Source organism: Phaseolus vulgaris, chromosome 9, assembly GCF_000499845.2.
Source record: "Phaseolus vulgaris cultivar G19833 chromosome 9, P. vulgaris v2.0, whole genome shotgun sequence".
NCBI classification, from domain to species: Eukaryota; Viridiplantae; Streptophyta; class Magnoliopsida; order Fabales; family Fabaceae; genus Phaseolus; species Phaseolus vulgaris.
The window spans coordinates 16623776-16651413 of NC_023751.2; the positions used below are offsets into that span (position 1 = coordinate 16623776).

At 32.6% G+C, this 27638-nt stretch overlaps 1 protein-coding gene across 1 annotated transcript; it reads right to left on the minus strand.

Annotated features, from left to right (window-relative positions):
• Window positions 1–503: 503 nt before the first annotated feature.
• On the minus strand, window positions 504–26982 carry LOC137820481 (uncharacterized). Its single transcript, XM_068624597.1, has 15 exons — window positions 26755–26982; window positions 26583–26656; window positions 26392–26481; window positions 26240–26305; window positions 26088–26165; window positions 25867–26013; window positions 25697–25783; window positions 23848–23898; window positions 10726–10816; window positions 10585–10655; window positions 10429–10498; window positions 3080–3132; window positions 2253–2346; window positions 1986–2083; window positions 504–864 (listed from the first exon to the last, which is right to left on the minus strand). The coding sequence occupies exons 1-15, from the start codon at window positions 26843–26845 to the stop codon at window positions 775–777; spliced, it is 1251 nt and encodes a 416-aa protein (XP_068480698.1). The 5' UTR covers window positions 26846–26982; the 3' UTR covers window positions 504–774.
• Window positions 26983–27638: the final 656 nt, after the last annotated feature.

Consider the following 27638-nt stretch of genomic DNA (forward strand, 5'->3'; position numbering starts at 1 on the left):
TGCTACACTAAACTAAAATAGGTCAATATTATAAGAATTGATAACATTTTTTAAGATGGTTATTTCATAAATTTTAAATTGTATAAGAATAGACAAAAAATAATAATGGTTATTTTTTATATTACATATAATTTTACTTTATTATTTCTAAAAATTAATATATTTTATCATTTTTATCTTTAGATATAAAACCTTTCTTCCTTATACATAAAAAAACCATTTTATAACGATTTAATATTTTGATATGAAAATTAAGATATAAAAATAAGTAATAAGCTATTGACTGTAAACGTAAAACTAATATATACAATTACCTTATTTGTATTAAATAAAAAATTAATTAATTAAATTAAGTCTCTAAAAAAATATAATTATCCTAGTTTAAATATTTTTACCGTACTTGTATTAATTAGTGTATTCCACTTTCAGTTTTAAATAGTGATAGTACTTAAAAAAATGACAGTTAGAACAAATTTATAATCAACAGAGCTAATCTTACAAAATTGATTGAAACCATAATGATTCTGATTCATCTAATTTATCCTGAATCACAAGGAGAGATAGATTTTCCTAACAAAATCAATTTCTCGTACGAAGAAGGATTGAACATGGGTGCAACATTTTATAGCCATTAGCATCATTGTCTTGAACTAAAGAAAAAGCATTCTGGTTTATTGATTTAATGACAGATACAATCAGAAAAAGACAATGGGATGAGGCAATGAGTTGGCAGAGGAAGTTTATTTATAATTTATGAACAGCTGAGGGCATTGGCTAAGGCTTTAAAAACTTATCAAACCAATCAGCTGATTCCTTCACTTGAAATCTTGTTAATTGGTTTCCAACTCCAGGTTCTACAATAACCTGCATGTAAAAGCTACCAATCATAAACTTGGACAAAAACAAGAAGCCAATTAGTAACAGGATTAAAACATTTCTCTTTCTTTCCCTCCAAAACATATTTCCATACACCCCCACTGAGTTCTCACATCTACTGAGTTGCTGATAAAAAAAATTCCACATTCTTAAGTTAACCCTTAAGGTATCAGAACCAAGGCTCTTTCTTCTTATACTTCTACAAATTTCTTAACCCTTTTTTTTCATTTTAGAATATAAGCTTTCCAAAATATATTTTTTATATTTTGAAAAGCAGAATAGATCATATAAGAAACTTTGTGGTTGGCATGAAGTGAGTGCCTATAATTTATTTAAACAAGGTGTATTAGGAATATGATGCCTTTATTGGATTACCCAAGATTATCTGATCTTTTGTAAATTTAAGTTGGAACTAAATCTTTATTTGTATTTTTATTATGAGAGATTTTATTTATTTATTTATAAAACTGTGTTTTTTAAATCAGAAAATTGCTGGATACAACCAATTGTGAACCCATTCTTAATAAACCGATGATGACTCTCTACACCCCATATCAATTTAGATATGTACCCAACACATTGACATGAAATGTTTGTTTTGTCTTTAATGAATTAAAATTTTTGCCTTCTTGATATTCATATCCGTAAGTTAAATTGCAAAATTCTGAATGTACAACTTCTGAACTAATATGTCATTTTTGGATTTCACTATTCGGAAGTTTATCTAGACAACATAAATGATCTTTCGGGTGTCAAGATCCGTAAACAAATATAAATGAGTTATGAATCTCAATCATCAGCACCATTTACAGCACGTCATTCCAGATATGAAAATTCAGAACTCATAATTCACTTCCGAATATGACCATCCAGAAGTTTAAATGAAATACAAAAATAACCTTCTAGATTTCAAAATCTGAAATGTATGAAAATCACTTCGAGATTTTTGCATGCGTAAAAAAATGAAATAAAAATAATGTTGGGTTTTAAATTTTAAGTTAGTTGCATGTCATAAATTATATGATACAGAAAGAAATTGTCTAAACTGATAAGGGAAGAGACAATGTATAATTTCCTTACCGAGGTGACCAAGAAAGACGAGATCATACCTTAAAATGATCTAAACACTGAAACGCTTCGTATGCCTCGGTAGCCTTTTTCCTTGGAACTTCCAAGCTTGCAATGGGACAACAAGGATCTTCCGCACCTAGAGTTCCCAAAGCCCAAGCAAATGCTTCAATTACTTTTAGTTTATAAATTTTCACAAAATCTAAATGAACCAAATAATTAAATTGACTAAATAATAGGTCTAAGGTGTTATTTACTCATACATACATATATATATATATATGTATGTATAATGATAAATGCCTTACCATTAATAATAAGCAATGGGCGTGGTGCTATAGCTGGAATTGTTTTGGGTGAATCAAAATGGTAAAGTAAACCCGGAGCAATTCGGTTCATTGCCTGATCAGAAATGAAAAATTATGTGATTAGTATATATTACAATGAAATCATTAAATTAGTCACTATAAACTAAATCATATACTATATCATACAGACTTAAAAAAATAATAATTAATTTTTATTAATAAATATTTTAATTAACTATAAAAAATTTGAACAATCAACTTTTAGTTTAAACGGATGGTTAAATTTTTTAAAATAATATTTAATTTAGTTATATAATAATTAATTATTTTTTATTTTTAAAATGATTTTTTATTTAATAATTTTATAGTAGTGATAACAATACAAATAATGCAATACAAGAAAATTACTAAAAATTACTAAATAAAAATTAATTTTAGAGAAAAAAATAATTAGTTGTTATAATGACTAAATTAAATACTATTTTAGAAACTAAAAAAATTATTGGTTTCTAAATTAGTTTTTATTATTGATAAATAATTTCTAAATTGGTATATAATCAACAACCAAAGTTTTTGCTACAAAATTTAAAATCTAAATAATTGGTAGTTAAAATCATGATAGCTAATTGGATACCAATTTAAAAATTATTTATCAAATTAGAAACTAATGTAAAAATCAATAATTTTTTTTAGTCTCTAAAATAATCTTTAATTTAATAATTTTTAAAATTAATTTCTATTTAATAATTTTCTTTATACCTAAATCACATCTTAAAGCAATAATGAAAGCATAAAACAATTGATTTGGATACAGAATCGGAATTGACCTTCTCCACTACTTCTTTGTTAATAACATCTTTACCCAAATTGTGACGAGCCACTGCATCCAAGAACCAGGACATTAGGGGATGTAAATACCAAAGTACCTTCGAAATATATGTTCAGTGTTTACCTTGCTTGAATAAATGATTACCCCCTATTATAATTTCCCTTATAGGTCTTACTCAAACACTGTTCTCACTTCAACAAGTAATTTTATTCCGTAATCAATGACCTTAAGAATCTATTAGATGTTCCATATGAAATCATACAACACGTGCTCCATATATAAACTGATAGGTACAACATTATGGGAGTTACATGAATAGTAATTTCAATATTATATTAATCCAAAATGAAATACTGGAAGCACTAACTAAATCAAAGATAAGAAAACATGTAAAACATGAAAGAATTTTCAAAAACTCATTTGACATTTCTCTTACTAACAAACTATTTAAGCAACAAGATCATCTAGATGCTTATAGTTTATCGTGTATAGACGTTATTGTTTGTAGATGCTATCATTTATAGATACCTATTACACCCATTGTTTATAGATTATTTCTGTCTGATTGACTTGTCTTTGTTTTTGTTTTTTATTGTCGTTGATTTTTTTCTTTCATTTTGTTTTCTATATATACCCATTTATTCTTTTTGGGAGGATAGATTGTAATAATGAGTTGTCTTCTTTCCTATTTCTTCTTTTCCTTTGCACTTTTTGCTTTGTTTTTATTTTTTTTATCATGTTTAATATAAACTCTATTCTTCAAATCACTTTGCAATCCAATCAAAATTTTAAGATGATATTAGAGTTATTTTGCGAGTCTCTATTTTTCTTCTCTTTGCTTTATGCTTCTATTTTTTTTTTCTTTTTAATTTTTTTTCATAATTGGATTTTTTTTTAAATATTTCTATTCATAGTTATCTTTACCTTCATCCTAACGAGAATCCTGTCATTACTCTAGTCTCTTAAGTGCTTTGTTGAGTGTGAAGCCACGACCAATTGGGTTGGGCTGACTAGACACCTTGTTTTAGTGATTGAGCTTAATTATTGTGTCCCCTCAATAATCTCTATTTAAGAGATCTTTGTGGTTGTAATAAAATTGTAACAAACAGGATGAAAGCCTAATTAGTTGCCCATGGACGTAGGTTGCAGATTGACGATCGAACCACGTTAAATCTGTGTTGTTTATTTTCTGCAGTGCAGTTGATTCATGATTGTGTGTGTTGTTTCCACGTGCGTTTTTTCCATCATGCTTGACCCCACAAATTATAATTCTTTGAACGGTTTTATGATCACCACCTTGAATGCTAAAAATAAATTCGGATTCATTGATGGGATTGCGAAAGAACCCAACAAGACAAATTCTTCTTATCATTTTTGGAAGTGCTACAATAATATGGTGATCTCTTTGATCGTTTACTTAATTTCTGACTCAATTCGTCAAAGCGTCTTATGGATGGATAAAGTTGAGGAAATCTGTAATGATATGAAATCCAGATACTTTCAAGGAAATTTATCGAGAATTTTTTATCTTCAAATGGAAGCCTCTTCATACTAAACTTCGTGTTATTTGGGATGAATTGGACAACTTCAAACCTGATATGGTATGCGTATGTGTTACAAGACGCACTTGTGATGTTCTGACAATAATAAGTCAAAGAAAATATGAAGACCATCCTATGCTTTTTTTGAGAGGTTTAAACAATTAGTAGAGTAATATTAAGTCATATGTCCTACTCATGGACCCTATTCCTCCCGTCACAAAGATTTTCTCTTATATGTCCCAAAAAGAAAGACAAATTTAAGGAAATAACTTCATTATTGGATTGAAACTGAGGTGCAATGCGACTATTGGCTATACTCATTCTTGTACTCATTGTGAGAAGAATAGGCATGCCGAAACATGCTATCGTAAACATGATTTCCATCTAAATCATGACAACAAGAATTACAAGAAAATGTGTATTCACTGTGGAAAAACTTGGTCATACTATTGGCATCTATTATAGAAAACATGGATTCCCACCCAACTACAAGTTTAATAATGGTAAAAAATGATGTTGTCAATAGTATAAAGGTAAAGCATGAAAACAAGGGCGACATTGGTCATTCGTCTACTCCTGGGAATCAAGATTTTTTCCTCTCACAAGAGTAGTATCAACCAATGTTGTAAAACTCGATAATCATAAGAGGATCAGAAAGAACATAAAAACGTAACTCGAGGATCATAACTCAAGTTGTAAGAGTTACTTGTATATGAAAACCAGGTAACAAGGAGCATAGTACACAAAAGAAAATAAACAGATAAGAACAAAGAGGAACAACAATATTGAGAGTGAGCAGTGACAAACGAAAATGATTGCAAACACAAGCAGTGGTGAACGCAAGTGGTTGCAAACACGAGCGACGATGGTCGCAAGTGATTTGGAATGTGAGTGGTGGTGAGAGCGACGACAATAAGAGCGAGTGATGGCAAGCACATCGGTGGAAAGTGCGAGCGGTGGTGATGCAAACCAAGCCCACAAGAAGATGATCAAGGATGTTCAAATACACAAAGAAAAGTCATCTCAAAGAAGAGACCTCACTAGAGGGAGAATTGGACAAGGACCAGAGCACCTAAAGTTCTTTCTGCTAGTCTTTTTAATGATTAGAAAATGTTGTAAATAAGTTGGGCTCACATGAGGGGTCCAAATAGTAGAATAAGCAAGAGTATGTTTATATAGCATAATTAGGAGGCGAAGACATAAGAATGAGCCTATAAGAAGTCCATTAGGGTATAAAGGAAACCTAACTTCTAGAATGTGTAGGATGGCGCGGTTTTGACCAAAGTCCAACCCTAAAACCGCTCCACTTCTCCCTTTCCCATTCTACCATCTTTTATTCTTTTCCAAGGCTCCTAAATCTATAAATAGGAGGCTTCCCCCTTTGTAAAAACAAGTTGAATGAATAGAGAAAGTTACTTTGCACATTTTACGTGAGGATGATTAGTGAGGTTTGACCTCTTAGTCTTAGTCTTATCTTGTGAGTGTTGTGAGCTCTCAAATGACAACATCTTTCACTTATCTTGGATTCAATTCACCATCCAAGTGGCGTGCACCATTCACAATTCCACCTCTTATAAGTTTCCTTATCTTTCCTCTTTTCCTTCCATTATCATTCCATGTTATTCATAAACATGTTCTTATTTGGCTTCTTTTTAATTCCATTCAGTCATTTCATTGTTCTTGTATTCCTTGTTTAAATTTCGCACCATTTTGTCATCATTCTCACCATATAATTGTTTTTCTCTTTGCCTTGTGGAAATGAACCTTCACATCTACTTAACCACTTGGTTAAGTTAATGTCCAATGAGAATTTTCCTTAGGCTATCACCTATAATTGTCTTAAAAATCCAATTCTAAGTAAAGTGCCACCATACAAATGAAAAATCTTAAAATCAACTCACATCAGGTGGCAAGCAAGGCGAGTAGGAGGATAAAGATATTTCAATGATCCTCTGATTCACCAAGCAACACGCCTACTCATTCCAATTCGTGCAAGTCACGATACCCCATCTGAATCACCCCTCCTTCTCCAAACTCGTTGAATCGTATGAGTTTGTGAGTACACTCACAATTTAAACAACATTGGTATCGAGCCTTGATGTCATTAATTCCCAAAATTGCTTTTAATAACTCCACTAGCGCATATCAAGTTAATCAAATTCTTTTGTCTCATGTTTGACACAAACTCTTAATCTAAAAGGTAATAATGTAAACACTGGTATGAACTTTTTAAATCTACAAAATTTAAGTTCTTGGATTATTGACTCTAGAGCTACTAATCAAGTCTCATATTTTATCTCCAATTTCTTTTCATAAAAAAAAAATTAAACTCATTAAAGTCAATCTTTCTAATACAGAAAAAATTTCTACTACTCATATTGGTATAAGAAAGTTTAACGATGATTTCTTTTTTTTGAAAATGTGCCTTTTATACCTTCATTTACTTACAATTTTTTTTTTCTAAATTGACTAACACTTTATGATCTTGTTTTCTTTGTTGATTCTTGTATTATTCCAAAAAAAAAAAAGAGGAAAGATTGATTTGGTTAATTTGCGTTGCTCTATATGTTTTCAATACTTATGTTGTTTAAACTTGTTCTATCAATACATCTAATGTTGAATTAAACAATGATGATATAAGCATTATTTTTTGAAATGCTAGGTTAGGATACTTATCTGATGATCGTTTACCTGAAACCATTTGTATATTCATTTTGATAAGAATCAACCTTGTAATGCTTATCACTTAGCTAAAAAGAACACTTACCTCTTTAAATGAGTAATTCTCATAATGTATTCCTTTTGTTTTTTTTTAATATCAATATTTGAAGACTTAATGACAATATTTTTCTTCATGACCACAGGTATTTTCTTACTATTATGGATGATTGTACTCGCTTCACTTGGATTGATCTTATGAAAAATAAAACTGAAAACAGATATTTACTCATGAATTTCATCATATATGTTTATTTAATAAATATCATTCCTACCCATTATTTAAATAATAATTCTCCCAAGGAAATTCTTTATGGTAAATCTTGTAACCTTAACAATCTTCGTGTTTTTTTTTTGTCTTTCTTATATAAGCACTCTTGTTATTTATAGGAAGAAATTGGATAGTCGTGATCTAGGTATTTCCCTAAAGTTTGAAGCTAACAAAAAAATATATTTTATTTATAATCTTAAAACTAATAACTTTGATATTTCTTGCAATGTCATTTTTTTTATAAAAATCAGTTTTCAAAAACTAAATTTTTTGACAATGAACACATGTTTCAACCTTACTTGCTTGCCAACTTTTAATTTTTTTGATAATTTTGTTGTTTAAGATAATACTAACTCTCTTGTTCTTAGAAGAACTATAGGACTAGACAATTGCCTACATATATAAAAAAAACTATCATATTGCCTTTGTTGATTCTAACACTGGAGCTAGGTATCATATTGCAAATTATGTCTCTTATGTCGGATTGTCTTCATCTCTTAAAAGAATAATCATGAGTATTAATGTGAATCTTGAACAACACTGAATTAAAGTTATGTACAATGAAATACAAGATTTAGACACTAACCAAACATGGATGATAATTGACCTTCCTCCCAACAAAATTGTTATTGGTTCTAAATGGATTTATAAGGTAAAATATAATTATGATGGTTCTATTGACACGTATAGGGTCATACTTATTGAAAAAGGCTACACTTAATTAGAAGGTCTTGATTATACTATTTTTTCCTCTGTAGCGAAATTAATTATTTTACGCTTATTGCTTTCCTTTGTTGTTATCCATAATTGGAATTTGAAACAACTAGATGATAATAACATTTTTCTCCATGGATATTTTCATGAAGAAATATACATGTTACTTCCTCCCGGAACTAGGTTTGTCTTCTTCATAAATCCCTTTATGGCCTTAAAATATCCAACAGATAATGGTATGCAAAACTTTCTAGATTTCTTACTTCCATAAATTATAAAGAGTCGTATGCATATGATTCTCTTTTTCTTAAGTTTAAAGGTTCTACCATAACTACCATTCTCATTTATGTAGATGACATCATCGTGGTTGGAAACAATATTGATGAAATATCCAACATCACTTCTCAATTTGATGAAGCTTGTTAAAAATTGGAAGATCTCACAAATTTCCTTGGTCTTGAAGTTACCAAAAAGCAACAAATGAATACATTTCTTTCAATGAAAATATAATCTCTACCTTCTTGCTTCTAATGACATGTTTGCTTCAACTCTCATCTCAACACCTATGAATTATTCTACTAAAGTTTCTCATGACGAAAGTGAACATTTACCTCATCTGATAGTCTATAGACATCTCATTTATTTTACTAATACGCGCCCTGATGTCATATATGTCATCCATAATCTCATCCAATATTTTAGTACTCCCACCATTAATCATCATCATGTAGCTCAACATATCATTTTTTACTTGAAGCTTACGTCTGAAAAAGGAATCTTCTTTGACAAACATAGTGATGAGAATCAAATAAAGAAGGCTTTTATTAATGGAGGAAGAGGACATCCACCCTCACATTTGAAGTTCTTCCTTCTAGTCTTCTCAAAATTAAAAGAAGACATAAAATAAAGATGAGGCCCAAACCCAAAGCCCAAGCCCAAGCCCAAGAAGACCAAAGCCCAAAGAGCCCAAGTCCATCCCATGAGGGGCAAGGCCAAGCTTTGAAATACTCTTGTATAGTTTTAGGAGGTGTGGTTATTAAATAAAGGAGTGTGAAAATGTAAAATAAAGTCACATTACCCATGTGACTTAGGAGAGTGGTGTAGGTGTAGTTTTTGGGAGGTGTCATAGTAGAAAAAGGTCACACCTCCCATGTGACTTGTTTTTGGTGGGAATTTCAAATGAGTTTATTTGAAATTTCAAACATAGCAACATATCATTTTTTACTTGAAGCTTACGTCTGAAAAAGGAATCTTCTTTGACAAACATAGCAACACCTATTTAAAGGCTTTTAGCGACTTCAACTGGGCTTCTTGTCCCGATATTTTTCGATCTATCACTGTAACCTTGGAAATTATTCCATCGTGTGGCGCTTCAAGAAGCAAATTGTTGTTTTCAAGAGTTCTGCTAAAGTTGAATACACAACTTTGGCTTCCACCACTTGTGAGATATAATGGCTTACCTATCTTCTAGATGACTTTCGCATCATTGTACTAAACCTTCTACTATATACTACAACAATCAATTTGTAATCCAAATTACTTCCAATCAAGTCTTCCATGAACATACTGAATATATTAATATTGGCTGCCACGTTGTTTGTGAAAAACTAAAGTTGGGTTGATAAAACTTCTCCTTATTGCCTCCAATCTTCAACAACCTAACATCCTCACCAAAGCTTTACCTCCCTCACAATTCACTAACCTTTGTTTCAAGTTGGGCATGCTTAATATACATTCATAAGGGAACACTCAAAAAGATGATATTAGTAACAAATCGTCTAACGAAGATCGTCTATAGACGATTACAATTTATAGACGCCTCTTGCGCCTCTTATATCCATCGTCTATAGACAACTTATTTTTTATTGACTTGTGTTTTTTTTTCTTTTGTCAATTTTTGTTCTTTTGTTTTGTTTTCATGTATATATATGCCCATTTACTCCCTCTAGAAATGTAGAATGTTATATATGAGTTTTCTTCTTTCCCCGATTTTCTTTTCCTCTACATTTTTACTTTTTTTCTTATTTTCCAATCATGTTTAAGATAACTTTGTTCCTCAAATCAGTTTGCAATCCATTTAGATTTTTTAAAAACTTAACATACCTTCAAACAAAAACTTCATAGCATGATTTTCTTCATTCCATTTATTGTTGTCTACAACCCATCGAAATACCTGCAATATATATCACACAAGTTTGAGTAGTTGTTTCAAAAACATATTTCACCAAACAAAAGCTTCATTCAATCATTTAGTATCACCTGGACACCAATAATAGGAACAACCACAGCGTAGCGAGTATCATAAAATGCACCAAGCCATGCATACATTCCTGGATGAAAGAATTATACAAGTGATGAGCATATCGTCTAACATATTCCTTTCAACATCTTTTAACCAACCTCCAAGTGATATTCCTGTGATTCCTATTCTAGAAGGGTCTATATCCTCTCTTTTTGTTAGATAATCTGCTAATACCTTCAAATCCCAAACCTGTCAGAACATGGAATAATATGAAAAAATCATAAGAAGTGTCACAATCACACTTGAAACAAACCATTTGTAGCATAAAGTGCATTGTAAATGCAAGTCCCACTTTATTTTTATTAAAACAAATTAAAGACTTTAGAACTAGGTTGTTTATATCTAAAGATTTAAAGACATATTTTCGAAGTCCCACTTGTATATTTTGATCAAATTCCACTTGTAAATAAACCTACTAGAATATGGAATAACACACCGTTATTTCTGAACCGAATAAATCATAAGCTTATATTGCTACAACCACACTTGACACAAAATGTTTGGAGGATAAAGTGTGCTGGTAAATGCAACTTCACTTCAGTTTTTATGAAAAAAAGAGAAAAATAAGCACTTTATAACTAGGTTAACTATATCTAAATATTTACACTACCTAAATATTGTTCACAAAGAAAAAAAGGAGAGTAAGTCAATTGTTTGTATTTACTAATTTGTGAAGAAATGGAGGAAACACTACAAGAAAATCATGAAATAGAAACCAATGTTTAGAGACCAAAATAATTAGTTGCGATAGTAACTAAATTAGAGACCATTTTAGAAACTAAAAATAAAATTGGTTTATAAATTAGTTTCTATTATTGTTAAATAGTTTCTAAATTGGTATCTAATTAGCAAACAGGGTTTTAACTACCAATTATTTAGTTTCTAAATTTGGTAGCAAAAACATTGGTTGCTAATTAGATACCAATTTAGAAACTATTTAACAATATAATAGAAACTAATTTAGAAACCATTTTTTGTTTAATTTCTAAAATGGTCTCTAATTTAGTTACTATTGCAACTAATTATTTTTGTATCTAAAAATTGGTTTCTATTTCATGATTTTCTTGTAGTGAAAGGACTTGCAGAAAAATGAGTACTGGGGTTCCTAGTGTAACACCCCATAATTTACATATAACTATTACAATAAAAGTTCTACCAGTTTCTATACAAACTTGGAGTTTTTCAAAAACATTCCTAATACATGATTAGGATTTATAGAAATACAAATATTTACATATCCACAGCTCAAAATAAGACTTTGAAACCTCTAAGGCTCTCCTGCACCTATATGGTCATCTGCTCGTGTACATAGTACAGTCATCGCAGTTCAAACACAACAAGAAAAGCAAGGGTAAGCTAGTGAAAATAGAATTTTATAATATACACAAATAAATCAAAAGAGAAAACCAAATTACATGATCAATTTATCAAATTATTCAATTTTCTTCAAATCTCAACAATAAACAATCACATAGATCTCACATGGATCTACACATCCAGAATATTCAACAAACAACGTCTTCCGGAAGACCAGTATTAAGTAAGTCCTACCAGAGACTAACACCTAATTCAAAGATTACCAGCGAATCCAACAGAAAGGATCAGGGTAAGTTCAATACAACCCAAGCCGTGCATCTCATATGTCACGATGTGCATGAACTCCCCCATAAGCTTCTCACCACCTGATATCTTAGTCTATGTGACTTAGATCATCAATGAAACTCGGAGATCTCTGTTACCACATAGGCATTAATACTTAATACACAACAAACATCAGTCCATACATTATCCCAAATGTATGAATTCAATTCCATACCATTTCGTCATACAATATCATTCAAAAAGTGATCCACAATATTCAAAAGCATTACAAAAAAAAAAGCAACACTTAAAATATTAAACCATCAAAATATAATATTTTTACAAATTTAAATAATATATAAACAAAAAACCCAATATATAAACACACAACATCCCTGCAAGAAAAATTGAATATTGCGACCACGTCCCTTCTGCATTCAGATCTTCTATCCTAGGGTGCTATTAAAAATTAAATTTAGCTTCCCTTACCTCAATTGCTTGCTTTCCAAGCAACTTTTAGAATTTTATTCCCCACAGTCTGGATAAACTTCAAGATTTACAGGCCTAATGCAAATTATCCAAACAGAACAAAAATTCAGTATATAATAGAATAAGTTGAGAGGATTAAACTTCTCAACTAATCCCACCAAGATTGATGACTAAATCCTAAGGAAAAACAGAGAACAAAGGATATTTAGAGTAAAAATGAACTTACTCTGTTTGAAAATCTGATCGGGTAGAAATGTTCCTTAACTTGCCAGCTACAACGTGGTCCGATCAGATTCTAAAATAGATGAAGATTGGGAGAGCAAATTAAGAGAGAGGGAGAGAAGAGAATATGGAGAGAGAGAGAGAAATGGAGATAAGGAAGAAAGAAACTGTGCATGGGGGGGGGGGGTCTCTGTGTTTTTTTTTTACGCTGTTACATTATCTCCAACTATAAAAATTTTCGTCCTCGAAAATGAACTTACCAATAAAGAGACTAGGGTATGATGCTCGTATCTCCTCTTCAATTTCCCAAGTGGAGTCTCCAGAGATGAGATCCCACAATACTTTCACCATGGGAATACTCCTTCCACAAAGTTGTTTCACTTGTGAATCTAAAATTCTGATTGGCTTCACTTCAAACGACAAATTTCCTTTCACCTGGATAGAATCAAACTCTAGAATGTGACTAGGATCAGGTATGTACTTTCTTAGCTGGGATACATGGAAAATATTGTGAATGTTAGCTAAAGGAGGAGGCAAAGCAACTTCATAAGCCACATGGCCTATTCTCCTGAGAATTTGATAAGGTCCTATGAACTTAGTATTCAATTTTTTGGATTTCAGTGCTCTTCCTACACCAGTGAACGATGTAACTATCAAAAAGACATGCTCACCCGTAGAGAATTCTAAAGGTCTTCTTCTTTGATCTGCATACGACTTTTGCCTGCTGAGAGATGTTTTCATTCTTTCCTGAATCATTTTTACTTTCTCATTGGTTTGTTGTATTAATTCTGGTCCAATTAACACACTCTCACCATCCTGAAACCAACACAGAGGTGTCCTGCACTTTCTTCCGTACAATGCCTCGAAAGGAGCCATTCCTATGCTAGCTTGGTAACTGTTATTGCAAGTGAACTCTACCAATGGTAGAATTTCATCCCAACTTCCCAAATGATCTAACACACAAGTCATAAGCAAACCCTCTAAGGACTGGATAGTTCTCTCTGATTGTCCATCAGTTTGAGGATGATATGCTGAACTAAGTCTAAGTTTAGTCCCCAAAGCTTCTTGAAGTGTTTGCCAGAATCTGGAGGTGAATCTGGGATCCCTATCTAAAATATGCTGGAGGGTACACCATGCAATCTGACTATTTCATCTATGTAAATCTGGGCCAATTTCTGCATAGAGATTCTCAAGTCTATAGGTAGGAAGTGTGCCGTCTTTGTCAACCTGTCCACTATGACCCAAACAGAGTCATGCTTCCTCAAAGTACGTGGTAAGTGGGTAACAAAATCCATTGAGATACTATCCCACTTCCACACTGGAATGTCTAACTGAGTTAACATGCCTCCAAGTCGTTGATGTTCAATCTTTGATTTTTGACAAGTCAAGCAAGCAGCTACAAACTTAGCTACATCATTCTTCATGCCATGCCACCAATAAGACTTCTTGAGATCTTGATACATCTTAGTCATTCCTGGATGTAAACTGAATTTGCTTTTATGACCTTCAGATAACACTGTTTGCTTTAGTTCATTATCCTCTAGTATGCATATTCTATTTTTGAATCTCAAAATACTATCCACTCTTAAATAGAAGTCTTTAGCTTTGTCAGTATTTAATAAGCCCATGAAGTTCTTCAATTTTGAATCTTCCAACTGCTTCTCCTTCACCTTCTCCAGAAATTCATTAGTTATAACAAGTGTATTACACTAATGCAATTTGAAGACATGGAAACCTCCAAATTCATACTCCTGAAATCTTCAATCAATGCTAGCTCTCTAATCATAAGCGACGACATTTGTATCTTTTTACGACTCAACGCATCTGCAACAACATTTGCCTTCCCAGGATGATATATTAGCTTGAAATCATAGTCTTTTAAAAATTCAATCCATCTCCTCTGTCTCATATTTAACTCCTTCTGATCAAACAAATACTTCAAGCTTTTATGATCACTGAACACATTAAAACTAACTCCGTAAAGAAAATGTCTACATATTTTTAAAGCAAATACAACTGCTGCCAATTCTAGATCATGAGTTGGATAATTTCTTTCATGCACCTTTAACTGACGAGAAGCGTAGGCAACAACTTTCTTATTCTGCATCAGAACACAACCCAATCCTTGATAGGAAGCATCACAAAAAACTTCAAAAGACTGATTGGTATCAGGGATTGTTAATACAGGAGCATTAGTCAACCTTCTTTTCAACTTTTCAAAGCTTCTCTCACATTGTTCAGTCCATGCAAAAGGATGATCTTTTCTAGTCCATTGGGTCAAAGGAGACACTATTTTAGAAAAGCCTTCTATAAATCTCCTGTAATATTCTGCTAACCCGACAAAGCTTCTAATTTATGTAACTGTTTTAGGACGTTCCCACTGAAGTACAACCTCCAGAAGGATCTATTGATATTCTCTGTGTAGAGATGACATGTCCTAAAAATTGTATTTCTGACATCCAGAAGTCACATTTTGAAAGTTTAGCATATAACTGTTTTTCTCTCAAAATGTTTAGGACATTTCTAAGATGTTCTGCATGTTCTTCCCTTGTACGAGAATAGATCAAGATGTCATCTATGAACACTACAACAAACTTATCAAGAAAAGGTCTGAATATCCGATTCATATAATCCATGAAAATAGCTGGAGCATTAGTCACACCAAATGGCATGACCAAAAATTCATAGTGACCATACCTTGATCTAAAAGCAGTCTTCTGAACATCTTCCGCTTTCACTGAAATTTGGTGATAACCTGAGCGCAGATCTATTTTAGAAAAGACAACTGCCCCATGCAACTGATCCATCAGATCATCAATTCTAGGAAGATGATATTTATTCTTTATTGTTACCTTGTTTAATTGTCTATAATCTATGCATAGACGTGACGAACCATCCTTCTTCTTCACTAATAGCACTGGAGCTCCCCATGGAGAAACACTAGGTCGAATGAATTGCTTCTCCAATAAGTCTTCTAGTTGTTTCTTCAATTCAGCTAACTCTATTGGTGCCATTCGGTATGGAGAAATTGACACTGGGCCTGCTCTAGGAATCAAGTCTATTGCAAACTCTATGTCTCTTTTAGGTGGAGGTCCAGGAATCTCATCAGGAAATAAATCCATAAACTCCTGAACTACAAATATATCTTTTTGTACTTTATCAGTAACTATAGAACAAGCCAAGAGCATAAAACATTCTACACCTTCTTGTATCTCTCTCTCAAACTGATGAGTTGAGATAACCTGCATTCCTTCTAATTTAGGGAAAATTAACTTCTTCCGAGCACAATCAATAAGGATATGATTAGCAGACAACCAATCCATTCCCAATATAACCTCCAAATCTTTTAGAGGTATACAAACCATGTTGATCTTGTATCTCTGCCCATCTATAATTACAGGACACTCAACACACATGGAAGAAGTTACTGTAATACCTTATGTGGGTGTAGATACCACCAACTCAAATTCTAACTCTCGGACTGACAACTTAAGCTTCTTAGCACAATCAAAAGATATAAAAGAATGGGTTGCCCCAGAATCAAACAATACAGATAACTGTGTTCCAAGGATAGAACAAATACCTCTAACAAGGCTATCAGACTATGAAGCTTCAACTCCACTAATGGCAAAAACTCTTCCAACATCTCTGGGTTTTTTATTACTATTTTGTTGTACTTGTTGCACTCTGCCAGAATTTGGAGCTCCCAATTGGACACGACAATCTTTTTTTGCATGACCATACTTGTGACATCTATCACATGTCACATTTGACACTGAATGAGGGCAAAATCTAACAACATGTGGCCCACCGCATCTAAAACATCTGAAACTAGGTGGTGATTGAGAACTGGATCTTCCACTGCTATAAGATTGATGTCTGAAATAAGATTTCTTTCTATCTTCATATTTAGGCATGCTTTTAGAAGGTCCTCCCACTTGAGGCTTAGCAAGTCTGCTACTAATTTTCAAACTCTCCACTACTTTTGCTTTCTCCACTAGAGCAGGGAAATCTCTAATGGACATAGGAATCACCACTTCTTTAAGTTCTTGCTTCAATCCAAACACAAATTTTCTACATCTCCAAGCCTCAGTCGTGGTCTGGGTGTAGAATCTAGCTAGGTGTTTGAACCTAATAGCATATTCAGTGACTGAAAGATTTCCTTGTTCCAGCTGCATGAATTCAATTTCTTTTGCATACCTAACACTATCAGGAAATACTCCTCCAGGAATCTTACTTTGAAGTTCTCCCAAGTGACATCTTCTCCTTTGTCTTCCATCATTTGCTTCATGTCTATCCACCAAAATTCAGCTTCTTCAATAAGCATATAGATGGCATAAGATAACTTTCTCTCTTCAGGGCATTGAGTAGCTTCAAATATTCTTTCTATGTCTCTCACCCACTCGTCCGCTCCATCTGGATTTACCCTGCCATTAAATCTGGGTGGATTATGTCTCAAAAAATCCTCCAGACTAAAGGTATGGTTAGGAGAATAGGCCTTGTGGCTTATGAAATTGCTTTGCCTCCTCCTTTAGCTAACATTCACAATATTTTCCATGTATCCCAGCTAAGAAAGTACGTACCTGATCCCAGTCACATTCTAGAGTCTGATTCTATCCAGGTGAAATCAGGTGTCCCAAAGTGGGTTGAGAACAACTGTGTTAGGTTCCTTCACCAGGATGTGTCATGGCAGGAATTTCAAGAAGAATTGTTCTCGAGAGGTCTTTCTGGTATTAAAGGTAATTATATGGGAGATGATTGTGTGCTCCTTACTCCTAAAAATGAAGAAGGACCTAAGAAAATGGTGGACGAAAATAGGGGCGTTTTGGAAAATCTATTCAAAGAGATTGTTGAATGGTCTGACGAGATCATTCCTCGACACAAATAGGTATGGTTTAGATGTTGGGGGCTACCTCTTTCTCTTTGGAATAAAGACACGTTCAGGAATGTAGTTGCAACACAAGCTACAAAGGTCATATTTGTAGACGAAGCGACTTTGTCTTTGGAAAACACAAAATTCGCAAGATTTAAAGCAAGGGTATCAATAACATGCGACACAAACTTCTAGAAAATGATTAAAATTAATGGTACTCTATATTCAGTGGTAGTGAGGGAGGAGCTTGCGGGGTTTCATGCTCGTGCGAAGGTAGAAGATTCAACCACTCTTCAGATAGTGTAACCTCGATGGATTCGTTCATTGAGGATAACCATTGCGATATTTCAAGGAAAATTATGAAGAATAGGGTCAAAACACAGATCTTATTTGAAGGATAGCCAAGCGGATTATGATTCAGGACCAAAAGACGAGGCAAAACACAATGGAGGCTCGATGCCAGAAAGCTTGGATAGATTGGGGAATGCCATTAGATCTTTACAAATTTTATTTTTTTAACATTAATGAATCTAGCACGAATAGGGAAATGGCATAGAATATTGGAAAAGTGAGCAATGATGTAATAAAAAACCTAAATGACTTTTCGGTGGGCTCAGTGTGCGCCATGGACAAGGAGGTGTCACAAGCAATTTACAGGCTCAATAAGGATGGTTGCGTTTCAGTTTCAAGCAAAATGGGCCAAGCAGACTTAAGGAGCCTAAAGGGTGCTCAGTCCAGCAAGCAAACAATTCTCATCAGAGTTAATTCGCAGAATCAAAACCTATTTTTTACTTTGCTAGTCTTGATGAAGGAGGGAGGACCAAACAATGTGTCGACGGAGGAGATGACCATGACAAAATTAATTTTAGAAGCAATGGAAATGCCCACGGAGAGGAAGGCCAAACGAAAGCGCTCATAAGGAGAAGGCTTTTTAAGTCACTGGTTTTGGGAAACACGCTTGGGCGCAATGTGGGTCACAGTGGTGGAAGGAAGCTTCTGCAGGGGAGAGTCTAGCATCTCAGTGCCTTTGGAGAGGGACTCACACTATCATAGAATGGTGAAAGTTAATCTGAACGATAACATTTCTGATTCTAATATTTTAAATTGCAATAGATTATTTTGGAGTAGACAAGATCTCTCTTCTCTGTTGCAAATTTTGGAATTAGGCAAAGAATTGGGGGTTACATTTGATGGAGAGCAGGGTGTAATTGTAGAGGGAATGAAGAGGATGGAGGCAAGGGACCGCAAGATTAGGAATGTTAAAGGTGATCTATGTTAGTTGGAACTTTGAATATACGTGGGTTGGGGGGGAGTTGGAAAATGGAGATACATTAAGAGCTAGATTATGAAGGAAGCGTTCGAGGTAATGTGCCTACAAGAGACTAAGACTGCATCCATATCATAGGCAATGTGTTTCTCATTATGGGATAGTAACGATATTGGTTGGATTCATAAGGAAGCTCAAAATGGTGGAGGAGACATGCTAACCATGTGGAACAAAACATGATTCAAGTATGAAGGACATGTTGTTGGAGAAGGATTTATAATGGTAACAGGTCAACAATTGAAGACTGGTGCAAAGGTAACTATTATAAATGTATATTCCTCGTGTATATGGGAAGAGAAAAAATAGTTGTGGATTAATTTGTCAACTTCAAGGCAAGCACAAATGAGTTGCAGTTGGTATGTAATTGGGGACTTTAACGTTGTGGGAGCCTTAAATGAGAAGAAATATATTAATTCTTATGGAAGGCACAAAAGAGAGATTGATGGTTTTAATGAGTTTATTGAACATAATATGTTTTTGGAGATAACATGTGTTGGAATTAAGTTCACATAGTTTAGATCGAATGGGAAGGCGATGAGTAGATTGGACAGAGTTTTAGTGTCACGGGAATGGTTGAATTTATGGTCAACATGCAAACGATACGTCCAAACAAGGCAAGTTTTGGATCATTGTGCTATCATTGTTAAGTCTACGTCTGTAGATTGGGGACCAAGGGCATTCAGAACCTTAGATACTAGGTTCGTGGATTTGGTAAAATCTAAGTGGAATTCTTATTCTCCGGGTGGGGAAGGAATGGTCAAGTGCAAAGAAAATTTAAAATGATAAAACATGATTTGAAGATCTGGAATGCACATGTCTTTGGGAACATATACACAACAAAGAGAGATATTATTGCATAGATTGGAGTGCTAGATCTTGTAGATGAAGCTAACGACTTAGGTGAGGAGGACAAAGGGAACATAATCCAATTCGTAACCGACCTCAAGGATATCAACTGCAAAATTGAATCTTTATTGAGGCAAAAGGCAAGGATTAATTGGATCAAGTTGGGAGATTCTAACACAAAATTCTATCATTCGTCCATTACACGGAGGAGAATATTGAACCAAATCAAAGGTGTGGAAGTGGACGGTGTGTGGAAAGAGGATACTGAAGTGGTGAGAACATTTGCTAGAAGTCTGTTTGAAAAACGCTTTTCAAAGCTTGCTCACTTCAAGGTTAGGCTAGGGAATGTGGACTTTCAAGCACTTATGGAGGAGGAAAATGCTAGGGTAACTGCAAGGATATCAAAGGAAGAGATTAGGGAGGCAGTGTGGCAATGTGAAGGATTAAAAAGCCCTAACCGAGATGGTTTCAATTTTAATTTCATTAAAGGAAACTAGGAAACCATTAATGAGGGCATCCAACAAGCGATTCAAAGCTTTGAGGATACAGGAAACATCCCAAAAGGTTGTAATTGCTCGTTTATAGTGCTTGTACCCAAGATAAAGGACCCCACGTATCTGGAGGAGTATGAACTGGCTTATCTTAAAAGTCGATTATGAAAAGGCATATGACTCAGTAATATGGGAATTCTTGTATTACATGTTAAGTAGGCAGTGATTCTGTGAGAAATGGATAAGTTGGATCAGAAGATGCTTAGAATCCTCATCCGTTTCAGTTTTGATCAATGGATGTCCAACCCGGGAGTTCATACCAACAAGGGGGCTTAGATAAGGCGACCCAATAACTTCATTTTTGTTCTTGGTTGTGGTGGAAGGTTTAGCAGAATTAGTGAGAAGTGCATTTAAGCAAAACAAGTTGAAAGGGGTGAAAGTTGGAGAAGGCCAGGTAGAGGTCTCTATGTTACAATTCACAAATGACACTTTAGTTGTTTGCCAAGCTACAAGTCAAAATGTTATGACGATAAAAACAATTCTAAGATGCTTTGAACTAGCAGTTGGGTTAAGAGTAATTTTTCATAAGACAAGGATTGAAGCAATTTGTGTGTAGAGACCACAGTTCCATGTATTTGCTAATATGCTTAGTTGTGCACTAATGTCGATTTTGTTTAAGTACCTAGGACTGAAAGTAGGGGGTAAGCCGAGAAGAAGGGAGTTCTGGAAGGAGGTTGTTGACAAAGTGAGAAAGAGATTATCAATCTAGAGAGGAAAGAAATTGACCTTTGTCGAAAGAGTCTGCATGATTAAATCAATTTTCACTGCAATTTCTTTGTTTTACTTATTTGTAATTAGGGCCCTGGTAGCAATATGCAAAGACATCATGGGTTTGCAAAGGCGAATTCTGTGGGGGTGGGGGGGTGTTGATAAGAAAATTTCTTAGATAAAATGGGAAACAATTTGCAAACCAAAGATAGAAGGGGGTTTGAGTATAAAGGATGTGGAAACTGAAAGTTGACTTTACAGGTACATGGAGAGAGGTGGTATTGTCTAAATATGTAATAGGTGCCTGAAGAAGAACTTCTAATCACATCAAGACACAATCATGGTGGTGGCGTGATCTGTGTAATGTCTGTGAAGAAGGTAAATTGGAAAGTTAGTTTAATAACCAGTTATCGTGGAAGGTTGGGGTCGGGAACGATATCGTCTTTTAGGAAGATACGTGGTTAAACACTTTACCTCTAAATTTTGTTTTCCCAAGGTTGTATCTAATCTTAGAGGATAAAGGGAAAAGAATCCAACAAGTAGGATTGTGGAATGTATCAAGATGGGAATGGAACTTGAGTTGGAGAATGATGACATTTGAATAGGAAAGAGAACAACTCACACAGTTGGTAACAGATTTGAATAGAGTCAGAATTAACCATGACTATTAGGATAAGGTTGTTTGGACAGCTGAAGAAGGTGGATTGTTTTTTGTAAAATCTGCCTACCAAGTTCTGGAGTTGTTTATACCCTCTGAAAGGAGCCAATCAATGGAAATGTTATGGGAAATCAAAGTTGTTCCCAATGCTTTAATGTTGGCTTGGAAGGTCCTAAAAGGGAAGATACCAACACGTGTAAACCTCCAGAGAAGAGGCATTGTCTTACCATCGTCTATGTGTCCCTTATGCAATCAGGAAGAGGAAACGGTTAACCGCCTTTTTGTGGAATGTAAGGTAGCGTATAAGGTGTGTGTAATGGTTTCAAAGTGGGTGGGGGTACAAGTTGTGTATAGTAATGATATGAAGCATCATCTACTACAGTTCACCTTGCCATAATTCAATGCAAAACGAAATCGTGTTTGGAAAGGGGTATGGGTAGCGGTTGTCTGGAGTGTCTAGAATCAAAGGAATGGAGTGGTGTTCAAGGAAGGGAAGGTGGATGAGGAGAAAGATAATGAACTATAATTTCTCTTACTTTGATTGGGTATTATACCCCTTAAATTGTTTACATTCTCTAAGTTAATAAAGCTCAAATAGGTGTTGCTTAAGGTATTGTTGTGTTGCAGATTTGAAGTAATGAAGGAGCATGAATGCATGTTGTGGTGGCAGAAAAAGAGAAGAGATCTTTTAAAAGCAAATAAAAGGAAGGATGCAAGTATGAGTTTTTTTTTTTTTTGAAAGGTGGCAAAAATGGAACGTTAAAAGAAGTTAGGACAAAAAAGAAAGGAAGTGCGATGAAGGAAGCGTGTATGAACTGGTGCAAGAAATTGCAGAATTCAGACACAATAGAGGGAAAGAAAAGAAGAATGGTTCGATGTGCTTAGGCAATAAACTTAGTGCAAAGTCCAATCTGATAGATTCATAAATGACAAATATTGCATATTAACTCAATTTGCATTAGTGTTTACTGCAATTTGGATAAATCTTTTGATTTTTTATTTTGTTTTGTCCTAAGAATTTAGGCTTCATACAACTAGTGCCCTGATAATACTGAACAATTTACTTTTTTGTTTCTTGTGTTTATTTTGTTGAAAAGCTTAATTAAAAAAGCCTAAAGTTTAGTCGGTAAAATGTTTCTAGTAAAGTAGAAATATTGTCTGGATTTTGTACGTGTTAGAGTATTCTTGAAATACTCTATTTTATTTATTTAATTTTTTGTTAATAACCATTAAAACAATATTTTGGACCAAATCTCACTTGTTGAGAGGCCAATAACCTGTAACAGAATGATGGTATCACAGTCGCAGCCGAATACATGTTGTATTAATCCAATTGAAAAAATGGTCTTAAAAAAAAAAACTCTGACACAAGCCGAGACTAAAAGAAAAAAATATATAGAGAGAAAAAGAGACATATGTGACTTTTGAGATACTCTTACTAAGAAACAATCTAATAAGTTGGATGGTTGTCGGGGTCCATTTTCCTGTGTTCTTAAAATATTTTGACTACTTTTTCATTAAAGTGGTGATTCCATCTTTAACAATATTTCTGAAAAATAATGACCCAAAATCTTTTAGTGAAGTTCTTAATTAAACGGTAAAGAGAAAAAAATGTATTTTCACAATCTAAATTCTATATCAAATTTAAATAATAATAAAATATTAAACTAAATTATTTAATTAAAATATAAATTAAACTATTGAATACAAAATTTAATAAAATTATTTGTAGATGATTGTACAAATTTTGAAGGATGTAAACCTATCACGTCCAAAATGGCAAGTTGATTGATAAATAATAAGAGAATAGGTTAAATTATAATATAAAACAGTTTTATACAGTGAAATCTAGTCACAAACTAATAAGTGTGATATAACAATTATTAAACAATCTCAAACTAACCAATACAAAACAATAGTTTTAATAATGTTATCCTGACATCATTAAAGTCAATAAGAAATTACCGTTTCATATAATGGCAACGTTGTAGCCAAGCGCCAGGAAAAAATAAGTGCCTGAGTTTGTTGCAGCCAAAACAAGTAAAAGAAAAAACATGATCAGTTTTGAATTTTATATAAATTAGTTCTCCTACAGCTTAACCATTATTTTTCAACGCAAATTATCCATTCACAATCACTAAATACGAATTCCATTTGATGTAGTATTCCAACTATTATGTTTTTGGAACTCATTTAAAAATTTATTTGAATTAATATACAAACCAAATTCTATGTTGTAACTTCAAATTCCTATTTTATGAAATTACTTCATTACCATCACTTTGAATGTAAACATAATAAGTGTAGCATGGTTAAATATTTTAAACTGAATAACAATAACATTAGAGAATCAAAAGTGCAGATTATGCTTGTATCTATTGAAAGTCACATAAATTATGTTAATTAACCTATTATAAAATTATTTAATAATATTAATAATAATTAATTATAATAATAAAATTATAATTGTAAAATAACAATAAATAAGATAATTTATATAATAATAGTATTAATTATAAAAAATAAATATAAAATTATTATATAAAATGATTTTTATAATTTTTAATATTATAGTTTAATTTATAATGAAATTTTGTTACGTGCCAATAAATAATTTATATATTTTTTCAAAAATAATTATTCAATGATATTAAAAATCATTTATAAAATTTTAATTAACTTAAATTTAAAATACATCATATTTTATTATTCAAATAAAGATAAATTTGTAAATTTATATTTTAAATATTATTAAAAAAATTTAAATTTTTTACAATCATCACATTACTAACAAATTTCAATAAATTTTTCTCGTAAATCCACTATATAAATACCTTAATCCAAACAACCTTATTTCTTTCATATTTTTCTAAGAAGTGTCACTTTAAATTCAGTCTCCCAAATCCTCTCCTTAATTCAAACACACCATACAAGTAAGGTAAAGCAAAATAACAAGTAAAACAATAAAATTGGTGATGATATTGACAACTGTCTTTGAAAATAATATAACTACATTTAACAACTCTCTTTATTAATATAATAAAATTAAAAATTATTTGTTTTATTATTCTCTATATTATTAATAAAAAAATATCTTTCTAATTATTTTTTACATAATATTTTACAATTTTAACTTTTTATGTGTTATAACGATTTTATATATACACTTTTTAACTCTTTTAAACTCAATTAATTTTACTTTTTATAAAAATATTACCCACAATAAAATTGGTTTACCTTTTTAAACTAACATATTTTTTATCACAAAAGAAAATAGACACAACTCATATGTTTTCATCCTTGTTAATAAAGAAGTTGGTTAATTAGGTGTTTTTTATTCAAAGACATTATTGAATTGGGATGAGAGTGAAAGAAGAAGAAAATAAGGGAAAGAGAATAAAAAGTTGAAAGTTGTTTACTTTGAGAGGAATGGGTGAAAAGTTTGTAGATAATTTAATTGATATAATAAAATAAAATATTTTTAAAAATACAAATAAAAGTTAAAATAATATTAAATTAAAAAGTATTATAAAATTTTAGTAAAAGTTAAAGTTAAAATAAATTTTAAATAAAAAATTATTATAAAAATTAAAAAAATAAAATTAATATTTAATTTATTGTTTTTAAAACGAAATTATAAATAAAATATTAAGTATATAATTGATGGTGAGTAACCATAATCAATTATATACCTAATTCATGGTAAAAGGTTTTTTAGTTTGTATAGGAAGAGTAAACACCCTCATTTGATGCACCGAAGAAAACAAGAGCGTAAAAGAAAGTGTAAAAATATGTATTTGTTTAGAAGCAGTACATCTTTAAAGGAGTCTGTGGTGACGGCACGTTCTCCATGGTGAGAAGTATCCACTGAAATTGCTACATATCCCCGAGAAGCATAGGCCTAGAAGAAGAAGAAGGGAAAGAAAATCAGGTATCATAATAAATTTACAATACAATGGAATGGAAGAAAGAGATAAGACACACCTTAAGCAATGGACGCAAGGACTCTTTGTCTTTGTTGATACCGTGAAGAAAAACAACCGCAGGCCTTTTTCTTTGCGTCTCGCTTTCTTTCAACTTCAACTTCAAAATCAACACCGACACCCGTGCTTTCGTTAACCAGTACTCTCCCTGATATCCGAAATCAAATCAGAACAACGATTCAAAGTTCAACTCTGAATAAATCAAATTAATTAGTCACCTACCTCTTGGGCATTTTCGACATATGTAGTGTATGTCGTACCTTCTTCATCTGTCCATTCTTTGTATGCCGGGTTAACTTCCTGATATCCGAAATCAAATTACAATAACGATTCAAAATTCAACTCCGAATAAATCAAATTAATCAGTCACCTACCTCGTCATCGTCGTCTTCGTAATTGACGACAGGTCTAAATTTGGGATATGTTTCACCATCCTCCAGCTAAAGAGCACAAAATCAATGAGTTTATCTCTCAAGCACAAAATGAAATCAGAATAACAAAAATACCTATTCAATTAGTCACCTACCGACGGTATGTACAAGCTGAGGTTCTCCTCCTCAAGCAACTCTTCAAGGTTCTCTATGTCGGCCTTCGGACACGATTCCATTATCTCTATCTGTAATTTTCAGACGATTGAAGCAGCCAATTAAGTAGACATTGAAAATTGATAAATAAAAAACAAGCAAAAGACGCTACAAATGTGAACAGTGACAATACCTCTTCCTTCGTTGGAGGAGGGTTTTCGTTATAAGGACACATCACTGGCTTCATATGCTTGACCTTGATCTGAGCTGAAGCGTCATACATAAGAACGGATTTGATTAAACGAATCGTTGAGCAATACATAGCGAGAATGTGAAAGCTAACGAGGGAAATTTGATTGTCGTACCGTTTTCATCTTGTCGATAATTCATAAGGAGTCGATGGAATTTGGATCGAAGCTTGGTGTGAGCTTTTTCAAAGGCTTCTTTTTGCGCCATTCTTGTTTGGGATTTAGGGTGAGAGTGAGTCTGAGAGATGCTTCTCCCTCATCTGTGCCTTTATAATTACAATGTTGAAATTCATAAGTACCATGTGTCTGCTGATCCAAATAATATGGATGCAACTACCAAAAATAACTAATCAAACCCTCAAGATTATCATTACTCTATGGCTTATTATGTTAGTTTTCTCCTTTTCCTTATGCTCCAAACCAACTTTTTTTCCCATTCTTTGTAAGCTACAGAAGAGTGTTAAATAATACTACATAAACTTTTAATCCTTGCTTTCCAGATTCAGTTTGATAGTGAAAAATACATAGAGAAGTTAGGCGTGTGAAGATGAACAATGTAAGCAATCTTTTGGATTAATAAATTTGGGTTCACAAGGAAAATGGGTCTTTTGATTCAATTTTTTAAACTCGTTTATATTCAACCCAACCGAAATAATTTAATCTTAACATATTTTGTTAAAATTCAATAAAAATTTATTTAATTTTTAATTTTATCTTTTACGTGATCAACTTTTTTTTATTAAAATGTAGCTAATACTCTACTATAAAAATAATTATTATAATCACACACATTTGTCCGCTCAATTTTCTATCTACACCATTTATACTTTTATTTTTTCCATATAGCATTCTTTTGTTTTTATTTCCATATCTAGTAACTTTTTGTTTTTATTTTCCTATCTAGCACCCTTTTATTTTTTTATTTCCCTATCTAGCACCATTTCAAAAATAAATAAATAAATAAATAATAATTTTTTTTATAATTTTAATTTTGAATAATT